The sequence below is a fragment of the Protobothrops mucrosquamatus genome, unplaced genomic scaffold (assembly GCF_001527695.2).
Source record: "Protobothrops mucrosquamatus isolate PMUCROS unplaced genomic scaffold, P.Mucros_1.0 scaffold_224, whole genome shotgun sequence".
Taxonomy (NCBI): Eukaryota; Metazoa; Chordata; class Lepidosauria; order Squamata; family Viperidae; genus Protobothrops; species Protobothrops mucrosquamatus.
The window spans coordinates 863,289-875,747 of NW_015386300.1; the positions used below are offsets into that span (position 1 = coordinate 863,289).

At 35.9% G+C, this 12,459-nt stretch overlaps 1 protein-coding gene across 1 annotated transcript in view; it reads left to right on the forward strand.

Moving 5' to 3' along the window:
- Positions 1 to 12,459, forward strand: part of NFKB1 (nuclear factor kappa B subunit 1) — a 71,565-nt gene that overhangs the window by 44,454 nt on the left and 14,652 nt on the right. Inside the window, exons 12-16 of the mRNA XM_015828369.1 lie at positions 2,019 to 2,156; positions 4,065 to 4,154; positions 5,378 to 5,539; positions 7,418 to 7,559; positions 11,796 to 11,910. Of these exons, the coding sequence (XP_015683855.1) occupies positions 2,019 to 2,156; positions 4,065 to 4,154; positions 5,378 to 5,539; positions 7,418 to 7,559; positions 11,796 to 11,910 (647 nt within the window). The remainder of the gene's footprint in view (positions 1 to 2,018; positions 2,157 to 4,064; positions 4,155 to 5,377; positions 5,540 to 7,417; positions 7,560 to 11,795; positions 11,911 to 12,459) is intronic.

A 12,459-nucleotide genomic window follows, 5' to 3' on the forward strand; every position in this document is an offset into this window, starting at 1 on the left:
TGCTGCAGCCACCAAAAAACCCCAATTCAGTCCTAGGCTGCATCAACAGAAGGATAGTATCAAGATCACAAGCACTGATAGCCCTGCATAAGGAAGATCACATTTGAAATACTGTGTCCAATTCTGGCCACCTTGAGACAAAAAAGATGCTGAGGCCCTAGAAATAGGACAGAGAAGAGCAAGAAAGATGATAAGGAGTCTGAAGGCCAAATCATACTATGAGCGGCTAAGGGAACTAGGTATGTTTAGCCTAATGAAGAGAAGGCTTGAGGGAACCCTGAAAGGCTGTCACAGGAAGAGGGGGTTCAATTTATTCTCCATAGCATCTGAGGAAAGGACAAGAAGCAATAGGTGGAAACTCATGAGAGGGAGAACAACCTGGAAATAAGGAGGTTTCCTGACAGTGAGAGTGATTAATCAATGGAACAACTTGCCACCCGGAGTTGTGGGTGCTCCATCACTAGAAGCTTTCAAGAAAAAAAAAAGACAATCATTTGTCTGGGATGATATAAGGACTCCTGCCTTGGGCAAGGGGTTGGACTAGAAGTCCTTCAAGGTTCCATTCAGTTATATGATTCTGTGACTCTACTAAGGAAGATAGTAGGCTTCACTAGTTATGTTATAAACTAGTCATGTTTAACAGACGCTGGGGAACCATCTGTTTTAGATGCTTTAATTTAAATTGCTGTTGGGCTTGATGGACTGACTAGTTTCAGTTCCATGAGTAGGATTCAATTTATATGCTTTTAGCCAAATAAGTTAATTAGTAACATCAAAGGGGAAGTAGGATAGGTCCATAAATTAGTTTGAGAACTGCCTTAGCTGCTAGTATAAGATATCTCTTGACCTATTTTTTGCATTGTTCATATCCTGGTGTAAATCCAAATACAATTAGGCTTCTTACTTGCCTATAATTAATTGGAAGAGCTTAATATAAGTAAAAATGCTCTTAGGAGTGGCTTGGACACACAGAGAATGCTTATATCAGTTCCTCTCTCATTCCATTTTTGTCATTTGTGCTGTTTCCCTAACTTCCATGGGCTATTTTGACTGTTCTATCTTTTCATGATACAGAAGTCTTTTTTCTCTATAAGAAAACATAACTCCTTCTATCTAGATCACGAGTGTCAAACTCAATCATGTCACATGACATATCGTGATGTATTGCAACATTTTTTGCCTTTGCGGAACCAGGGTGGGTGTGGCCTGCATGTGACGCATCTGGCCCGTGGGCCACCAGTTTGACACCCCTGATCTAGATGGTTGTCCTCTTTCACCAAGCATACAGCTTCAGAAGAGAAACACATGGAGTGATCAGGGGGAAGGGAATGCCCACCTAGACAACCAGATCAGCTGAACAATCATCAATCAATGGAGTGACAGATGTTACAGCCAGTTCACTGTCATAGTTGTTAATTAAATGTTCATAATTGAGTAACAATAAACATTCCATGCTCTGCTGTGGGATCAACATAGTTCCTGAAATACATTTGGCAATTCTTCATGTGTATACATGAAGCAACCCATTATTAAAGGAAAAAGAAAATGGGAAGGAATATATCTGAAAAGGAAGAAAATCTTAGGAGCCTAGTAAAGCTGGTTTGATCAGGAAGTCTGTAATTTATTGTCACATCCTGGTCAGATAGCCAAATAAACATACACTTAAATTAGAATGTCTCCCTTATATTAGTCTATTATGACATCTTGTATTATAGACTGTGCCTCAGTTTTCCCAATATTGCCCAAACAACATATCCAGCAATGAAAGAGGAAGGGCAGACTCCTTGAAATAGGGCTTCAGAAACTCCATTATACAGCACAACTATCTGTTTTATTCATTATTTATACAGTCATGCTCTTACAAAATATGAGAATTCAATTCATATTTACGTAATTTACAGCAGTAGCAGCAGATGTTGTTCCCTATTTGATAGCCTGTTTGTTGCCTTCTGAAACAGATGGAGGTGCCTTAAGGATTTGGTGGCCTCTCTCTCATATTTCTTTTGTCAAAAATGTAGATAAAGAAGAAGTACTAAGAAAACGACAGAAGCTCATGCCGAATTTCTCCGATAGCTTTGGTGGAAGTGGCGCAGGTGCTGCAGGAGGTGGAATGTACGGAGGAGTAGGAGGAGGAGGCGGTGGCAGTGCTGGATCAGGTAAAGAAAAATGTTAATGGGATAATGAAAGAATAGTGGAAGGTGCATTAGGAAGTGGCTTTTCTTTTCATTTTGGATTGTCACTATGATAGCTGGGTTTTGTTTTGCAGGAGATTTAGGGAACTTAAGAAGTTATGTTTTTGTGTGTGGCCCCATACAGGGCTGATTCTAAACTATCAGCTATACCGCTATCAGTACAGTCCATAATTATGCACTTAATTCTCTGTGGAGTTAGGTTCTGCATATTAATTGAATTGTAAATTAAGTAATGTATTACTTTATTCAATTTAATGTCTTTATGAAGACAAATTTACACAATAACATTTTTCATCCCTAAAAATCAAATATTTTCACATATATTTATCTTAATACCGTACGTTTTTATGCACAGTTGGAGAAGAGATGTCTATTAAGAACAATTGTCCTTTAATTTAAATGTAGGTAATGTATTACACAAAATTTACATAAAAATTTACATAAAATGTATGAATTATTGGAGTACAGTTTGGCAAAGCAGTGCACACTTATTTATTTATTTAAATTTAGGCAAACTGACTCTAGGTGGCACACAAAAGCAATAAAACACAATATAAAACAAGACAAGACAAACTGACAAATTTTCTTACTGTATTCAAATTTTATAAAAATCATTCTCTTTTTAATTAAAAGAATTATTAGTGAAGGTCCAATATGTTATTAATTCTTTTATGACCTGTACATGTATACTGTATGTATATGTATAAACATTTTCTTTCTGTGGAAATAGCAATTATTGTTTTGTTGTTGGGCAAACATTGTACCATCCATATTGAACTCTTAAATAAGAATAAATAAATGTACTTACGTAATTGTTCTTGATTAATTTTTGAATTAGTATTACCTAAGAGTAAATTAATGTGTAGCCTTAGGCTTATAGTTGCAGTGATAAATACCATACCTGATAGTGCATTTCTGGGTGAATGCTAATAGAATGTGCAATAATAACATATATCCTTGAAGAAAAGTTGGATTGTTGATAGAATACACCAAAAAGCTTCCCAAGGGGGAAAAAAACAATATTTGCTATAATTGTATTTGCTATAACAGTATTTGCTATAATTGCAAGAAAATTACTTTACTGACCTATACATAGTTAATGTCAGACCTATTTATACTGTGTAACCTATTATATACAGTATATAATGAAGTTTTAAAAGCATGCTTTCATATGTGTTTAAATCATGTATTTTAATGTTTCTATACTTATAATGAAATATCCATGGAAAGCAACATATTAAGCATAGGTATTGCATAGCCTGCTTCTTGTTATACCTCTGAGACCCTGAATCCTGTAATTTATCTTTGTTATGTGGATGGATCCATTTGTATTACTTAGATTTCTATTTTGTCTGCTATAGATAGTGAATTAGTCTAAATAATGTATGTTTCTCTTGTTTATGATAAAATTAGAAAGAGATGACATGACACGAACATGTTATAAACATCTATAGGTGCCACTGTTACAATGGCAGTGAAAAAAGTGACTTATGACCATTTTTCACACAACTATTGCAGCATCCCCAGGGTCATATGATCAAAATTCGGACGCTTGGCAATTGACTCATATTTATATCGGTTGCAGTGTCCTGGGGTCAAGGGATCACCTTTTGTGACTTTTTCACAAGCAAAGTCAATGGGAAAGCCAGACTCACTTAACAACCGTGTTACTAAGCAACTGTAGTGATTCGCTTAACAACTGTGGCAAGAATGGTCATAAAATGGGGCAATATTCACTTAGCAAATGTCTCAGGAACAGAAATTTTGGGCTCAATTGTGGTCGTAAGTCATAGTTCCTTCGTGAATCCTGTTCATCCCAAAAAAACTACAATTAATGAGGTATCTTTTAATCTGGTTTTTTTTTCCTTTTAGGATATGGGTACCCACCATATGGGTTTTCCAGTTATGGCGCAATGCATTTCCATTCCAGCACAAACAAAAGTGGTGCAGGAATGAAACACGGTAAAAATCAAAGGACTTTCCCCCCCCCCTCATTTCTGTTATGCATTGGAATATAATTCTTCGTGTTATTACTGTTAGTAGTCAAGTAATCTAAATGTGATTACTCACATTCATGTAATTTTTATAGTATTTAATTCCACCTATATGTATAGTCTTTGTAAAGAAAGTTTGATGGCTTCTTGTCTCAAGGCCACACAATCTGAAACAACCAATCTAGGAGGGAATATGAAAAAGGGAAGAATGGGTTTGCCCAGTTCATAGTTACCATAGGGCAGGGGTAGGCAACCTTGGCTCTTTTATGACTCATGGACTTCAACTCCCAGAATTCCTGAGCCAGCTATGCTGGCTCAGGAATTCTGGGAGTTGAAGTCCATGAGTCATAAAAGAGCCAAGGTTGCCTACCCCTGCCATAGGGCATGGATTGAATTGGATTGGATTCCCTTAAATGGGACCTAGATTGAATACTAGGAGCAGACAAAGCCAGGGTTAGAAAGATAGCGCCAAGTAGAGTATTAAATGGGCCATCGCTTTTCTCTTTAACACCACCTTCTGTTCATTTTTCTTTTTCTGCCTCAGTTCCTTTCTTGAAACATCTCTTTTGTGTGTAGAATACAAATCCATTTTTTAAATAATTATATTTTTATAAAAATCCAGAATCCAAGTGTTTTTATTCGTGGTAGTAGCGAATGGTAATATAGCCCGCAGAGGAAAGGAGACAATCCTTTCTGCTGAAAATCTACACAAAAATTAGACCAAAAATAGTCAACAGAATAGTTTTTATGAAGCTCACGTGTTGCAGGGGAGAACATACTTCAGGAAAGTCAGAATCTACAGTTGAGCAAAGTTATCCTTATATTTCCAGATAATCATCCTCATAATCTCAAACACAAACACAACCAGCATCCACTTGAAGCGAGGTCCTGTTGCAGTCAGTTGCAACTTGGAGGGCAGTGAGGGGTAGCATAGCCAAGAGGATATAAAATCACATCTGAAAATGGTGCAAATCACTTCCCCCTAGCCCTTTGGGCATTCAGATTGGTTGTGCCAAAAACTTTATGAAACAATGTCTTTGATTGGTGGGAAATGATGTCTGCTTCTCTTCGCTTTCACTTTGAATGTAATAGAGGACAAGCCAGAGCTTTTACCATCTACACTCTGATGCAATATGCCCACTGGTTTTGTTGGGTTTTAATTAAAAACCTCCATGTTTCTCCCTTTTTAAGAAGTCTCAAATAGCATGCCCAAAGGGGAGAACGAAATGTGCTGTAACAAAAAACACAACAAGAAAGTAAAGGAAAAAGTAGAGATTGAAGATAAAAGTGAAACCAGCACCGACTCGGTTTCTGGGATGGAAGAAGATGCTGGTACTAACATTCATTTACAAGGTAATCTGAAAAGTTTACTTAGCATTCTTGCAATTATTTAGGAAGGTGAAGTACAGATGAAGCCTTGACTCTTAAATGCAATTCTTAGATGAATTGTGCAATGCCAGATAGTCAGATTTGATCATTTTTGGAAACTGAGAAATCAATTTTCTAATTCAGGCATCTTCTAGTTATTTATTCAGAATTATTAGAGGCATCTGTATCTTAAAATGTGCTGTTTTATTATTATAACCTATCATCCAGAAATGACTGGTGTGCTGCTTTAAGTTTTATAAATCTGGCTTTAAAATTCCGTTTTGGTTCAAGAAATAACATGCTCCTTGGACATAAGAATCCTAATGTACACATGTGTAAAAATGTATGTGTACATGTATGTGTTTCAGTGCATGTGTGCATTTATTAATATGATTTAATTTATCCTTTTCTGAGCCTAACTTTAGCTGACTTTATAACACTTTAATGATATAACCTGCAACATCAGCTAAATAACAAAATAAACCAACATTGCAGTGATAAATAGATTGTGGCTAAATATATAAAAAAAGTGAGGATATGAATTTAAACCTTTATAAATAGAGTTTTAAACCATGGAGGCATGAGAGAACAAAATGGTTACATAGTGTTTCAAGACTAACAAAAGCTGAGTAATATTAGGGGGGGGGATCCATAATCAGAGTGCCCCAAAGAAGTTACATTTCTTGCTGTCCATCTAAACTTCAGTGTTGAGAATACTTGAAGCAGAGCCTTCAAAGGTTATGCGAAGTCTTGTTGGAAGAGAGGAACTTGCCAATCCTCCTTTTCACTGAAGTAAATGTATTATGTGAAACATATCTTAGAAAACAAAGATTATGCATGAAAGAATTTTTTGTGCAATTGCATACAATGCATGTCACTTCACATTAATTAACAAGCACAATAATTGATTAAATCTTAAACTTTGTGGGTACTTTTGTGACCAAGCAGTGAAACAGCTTTAACAGTTTTCCAAGGTATTCTGTATAAAAACAAAGTTATTATTTAACAAAGTTGTTATTTAACATGAGAATCTAAAGCCCCTGTACCTTCTTTGAGCCCTGCCAGATAAACAGCCTTACAATCTTCTAGCCCTTTTGATTCCAGCATCAAATACACCAGAGACCAGGCTGTTGTGTTTCTTGGCAGCTCTCTGCACCGTAACTCTTCCCAAAGGAATAGCAGTTCTGTTGAAGCAAGCAAAGGTGAAATTAGCCAGAGGGAAACAGCAATAGACAGCTGGAATTGTCCTACTGTATCATTGTTCATGGCTTGTCAGTTTCAAAGAAAGCAATGCCTTGAAATAGAAATTTCACATCTACACAAATAGTAGCACCATTGTACGATTGCACCTAGTCATGGTGCTGCTTGAACCTAGGATTGTTCAGTTTAGTGGGCCATCAGAAACACATTGAGAAAAGGAAGAAAATATTTCTCAATTACCCTTCATCTCCTTCAACGCCTACTGGAGCCTTAGAGTTTTGGGACGAAGCCTATTTCTACTTTTCTCCAGATTCTTGAATAATTTAGTGTATTGAATAAATTACAGAATACAATAAGTACATTTATATTGGAACTTACCAGTTTTTTGTTTGTGACATGGATGCTTTGTGATTGGCTATGGTAATTATTATTATTTTTTACTAGTTTCCATCTTTGTAGAACCGGTGTGCAATCATTTTGGCTTAGCTACCGGTATCACGGAATTGTTTTGTTTCGGATTACAACTTCTGTGGTCTCTTGTAGGATGCTTTTGAAGTATAGAGATTTCCATGTATAGAGTCATTCTCTTTCATCTGACTGATACTCAGACATTTTGGCTGTATGTTTTCATTTAACTGAAAATTATAATTCCGCTCCCTACAGATGCCTTCTTTTTGGAAAAAGCCATGGAACTTGCTAAGCGACACGCTAATGCCCTTTTTGACTATGCAGTCACAGGAGATGTAAAGATGCTCCTGGCAGTACAGCGCCACCTTACAGCTGTTCAGGATGAAAATGGTGATAAGTAAGTATGTAATATCATAAAGCCAAATTTGTATAACATGATGGGGTGGCATTTTTGTACATGATGGGAAAACCCTAATTTCCCAAATTCTGTTTTTTTTCATTTTATTTTTTTTATTAGAAAAACAGTTTTCTCAAAGATGTTTACAGCTAGCCACAATGATATCCAAATAAAAAAAAGTGTTCTAATATCACAATGTCAATTCCGCCCTTTCATAGTTGTGTTACAGCCTATCATGCAAGTCTCAATCTATTCAATGACATTTACTTTCCGGCCAGTGTACACAGAATTTCATGTTAAAGGCAGAGAGTACGTGGTCCTCTGCAGAAGAGGAAAAGGAAGGTTGAGTGATAAAATATGCATCATAACATATACAGTACTGATGCTTGCTAAGTTATCCTCTGCAGCAGTCTGTGGTTCTCTCTCTCTCTGTTTAAGATGCCGTTCCATCTGTACTAGCCTGAAAGTAAATTTTATTAAATTCACTGATTTTTCTATTGTTTCTAGGTAAACCACTTTTGAAGTATCATTCTCACTATTTTATTTTTCCCCAAGTAATAGATGTCATATTCTATTCTTGAGATGACACAGAAAGGAAAATAATGGTTCCAAAATGAGGCAACATTCCAATGATTCATTGTAGGTGCTTCTCATTTAGAAAGAAAGAGGCAAAATTATTTGACTCATTTCTATATGTAACATTTCAAAACAGGATGAGAGGACTTTTTCCCCCTTCAGCTTTGATTCCTTTTGCTTTTTAGATCAGAGAGAACTCATCCCTCATTCCAATCTTTTTCCAGAATGCCTTAAGGCTTGAGGTTTTTGCAGTTACATCTCTTGCAGTTGATACAAATCAATTATTCTTCCAGAATGTACTGAAGAATTTCCATTTGGAAAAAAGATAATATTGGAAACACTCTATCTGGACATGACGGGAGTTGAAGTCTAATATATCTGGAAGATTATTTGATTGGAGGAGTCTACCTTTCCTCCTCTTCCAAACATCAGGCTTTGATATTTACCATTTCCTTCAAATAAATAATGAAGAACAAGAAGCTTCTCAACTCTGAAGCTGTAGAAATTGACAGGATCATATGTTACCAGCACTTCCCCAACACTTAAATCTGGGAGGAAGCCCATGAAGGTTTATGAATTAAAAGAATGATTTAAAAGTTGTTTAAAAGAAATGAAGCATTGTGAAAGATCTTTCATGGTGGCCAGTGGTAATAATGTTGTTGCAAAGAGTTAGCTCAAATCAATGTGATTTCTACATCTCTAGTACAAGAGATTTGCATACTCCATTAAACCAATTCCTTGCTTTGTGAAAATGTTGTGATCTTGATTTATGACCTCTTTTTAATATATGCTTCCTCTTCCTTCGATCTTGTGAAATCCTATTTTGATTACTCTACTGGAATTCTATTCATGCTATATCTTGCTACATTTTCTTAGGCAGTGTTCACAAGGTACAAATAATGCAGCCATCCTCTCCCCAGCGGTTGATTATCCTTTGAATATTGGCAATACTTAATATAAGATAGCTGGAAATGCCACATGATGTTTATTTTTTAATCCTCTGAACCCCAGCAATGAAGGATTGGAGGCTTGTCTCTTCCTTTCTCACTTCTTCAAAATATATCAATACCTGAGATACATTAACTTACATTACATTATTACCTTACCTTACATTACATTATTAATAGCAATGACACAATTGAGGTTAATGCCTCTATGGAAAAACTGGAGTCCTTCACATTGCTTTCTTCCCCCTTTTCACATACAGCCTAAGTGTGGCCATAAGAAAAGTGAAACCTAGGATGGGAGTTTGTGGGAGGCTTTGTTATCATGGGGTCTCTCTGGGATGTCATTTCAGGTTGAATATGTTATTTCCAGGAAGTGAAGGGAGACAATTGTCTGGAGCAACTTAGTTTAGCCTCAAACAAAACTGTTTTCCCCTCTCTCAAATGACCAAAATAAAGCTGCCATACAAACACGCTTAATTTATTCTTTAAAATCTATAGGTTGGCTTACAATGAATCTCACCACATGCAGTGTATGCTTCTCTGAGCCGAATGAGATAGGGCAACAGTTAGATGTATTTTCCTCATAGGAAAATATACTCTACTGGGGAATTCCCAGTCTCTGAAAGAAGACTATCCATACGCCATTGCTTCAAGGCATAGCTTGAAAAATAACTATGGGATCTGTACAGCAAGGGAAGCCAAATTAGACATAACAAGAACTTCACAGTTTGTTCTTCAGTACAGGACTTCTCTTTTACAAGTAGATTTTATTTTGAATTCAAGGATGGAGTATAAAACAATACAATTAAATTAAAATATTGGTTAGGGATAGGTGTAACAGATTTGGGTGTTGTTTTTTTTAACCGTACCAGATTTGACTTCCATTGTCATTGTAAGCTTTTTATCTTTGTGGCCGTGATGAGGTTGAACTCCAGCAACCTATGGTCACTAAGTGGGAATCATTGATCAGGCTACCAATTCTGTCTTTGGAACTAGATATATGCTTTAGACCTAACGAAGAAGAATGAATAGGTTCATAACCAGCACTTTCAGTTATGACTGGAAATAGACTGAGATCTTGGGTAGTGCTTCTAAGAAGTGAATTGTACATTCCTTGTAACCAATTTAATCTGGCCATAGACCAGTATAAACTTTCCAACATCAATGTCTATGGAGGTTCTTAATTATCCAGGTCAGAACTGAAGAAGCTTCTTGGATGAGAAGCAAAATGTTTTTAAGGAAAAAAAATCAAAAAAAGTCCAGTTGCCTTTTGGAAAAGTACTTTTGGGATTTCCACCATCAAGGGCTATATTTGAATTTGCAGAGACCTCTGATTGGCTGCTATTGGAAAAAAAATGCAGGAGAAAATGTTTTGATCCTCTGAGCCAACTTATAGTCCAGCATTTCATGCTGGAAATGAAAAAAAAAACCCAAACAATTCTTGACACACTGTCCAAAAATCACTTTTGCTCAGGACAGCCAAACTGGATGGGAGTTAAAGGAGAGCAGATTGGGTGTAGCTTTTTTTAAAATGTTGCTCCTTGTTCTTGCATTTTCCACCAAACCAATTATGTTAATGTCTTTGCCTTTCAGTTCCCTCTTTCTCCCTCAAAAAAAAATCTTAGTTTTTTTATTCAAAAAATAGTTTGGGAGATTTATTCATCATCCTTGATGCATTGTTTGATTACTTGTCTAAAAAAGTAAGTTTGAAAAGTGATTAAGCAATAGTGGATAAGTAGAAGGAGATGGACAGTTTTAAACTCAATTTTTAAATCAGTTAGAAGCACATCAGGGGATTTTTTATATAGGCAGTTGTGGGAACTTCAGATTGTTTCTCCCAACCTTCCTTTTTTGAATTATGAATGAATGGGAACCAAATGTACTTAAAGAAATAAGAAATTGTGGTCTCAATATAGTAAAACAAGGAGGTTGGATTTCCGTAATATGTTCCATCTTACATATTAAATGTGGTTTTGGGTTTTTTTCCTCATTACTTCTCTTTTTCTAGCTACATTTCTGAATATACATTAAAGACAAGAACATTAAAGATCTGCTCAATAGTAGGCAAATGTCTAAAAGAAAGTGTAATTTCCCTTTCAAGTTGGTGCAGTTCTCAGCCTTTCAGATCTTAAGTCCTACCCAATAGTTCATCAAAAAACCTAAATCATTTCATGAGAGATAGTTAAAAAAAATACTTTATCTCTGAAGTTTACAGGTTATATTTATATTAAATATACAAACCATACTTCTCCTTTATGGCAAATTGTAGTGGTTTACCTTGTGCTCACCTACAATATTTCTAACTGTGTTAACTGTGTTACCGTCAAATTAAAAAGCATTGATATAAAAATACTGGGGAGGCATGTGATGCCTCAGATTGATTATGGATAGTCCACTTCAACAGAATTTACTAAATATTTTGATTCTGTTGTACATGATGTTAGGCTTTAAAGATATTCAAGATTGCCCTTTGTTGCCTGCAGCAAATCTGTGACTACCTTTCTGGAAAATAAGGATAATAATTTCATTCTACCAATAATGAAGCTTTATTTGTCATTAAAACTCCTGACTTAGAAAAGGCACTCCAATTTTCATACAGAGCTCTAATAGTCTGCAAGCTTAAGTAAAGAAAATTATTTGCAATATATTTATTCTTCTGGTAATATTGCTGAAAACTCTTGTCTTTCCCTTTCTTTTCTTTAATCAATACCAGTGTCCTCCACTTGGCAATTATTCACCTTCACACGGAACTGGTGAAGAACCTTTTAGAAGTAATAGCAAATATGAATGCTGCTGATGTTCTCAATGTGAGAAATGATCTTTACCAGGTATGGAAACATTGGGAAGAAGGGAATACACAAACCAGTTCATTTTTGAACCTAAGTAGAACTATATCAGAGGATACAGTGAAATTTGCAAGATGACATATTGTCTGCAACTGAAACCCATGTGACCCATTCAGTATTACTTTTCTACTGTTCTTAAGCTACAGGTTTTCCTACACATCCATCATAATAATCAGTTAATTTCCATGTTTGTACTTTATATTTCATAGAGTTTTAAATGGGTATATTTGTGCAAAGTGAGCCAGTTTGAGGCAGTAGTTAAGGCCCCAGGTTAAAAACTGGGAATCTGAATTCCACTCTGCATTAGGCACAAAGCTAGCTTGGTGAGGTTTACGCCAGTCACTCTCTCATCTGTAGGAAAATGGGACATCACTTCCAAAAATGTTGTAAAAAATAATAATTGCAGGGACAATTCCAGGCAGTTGGCAGGAGTCAAAATGATTTCAAATGCACACACATAAGCACATATCCCAAAAACAGATTTGTGGAGGAAAAATTCTGATGGCCATTTTATTTCTCTCATTCCTTCTC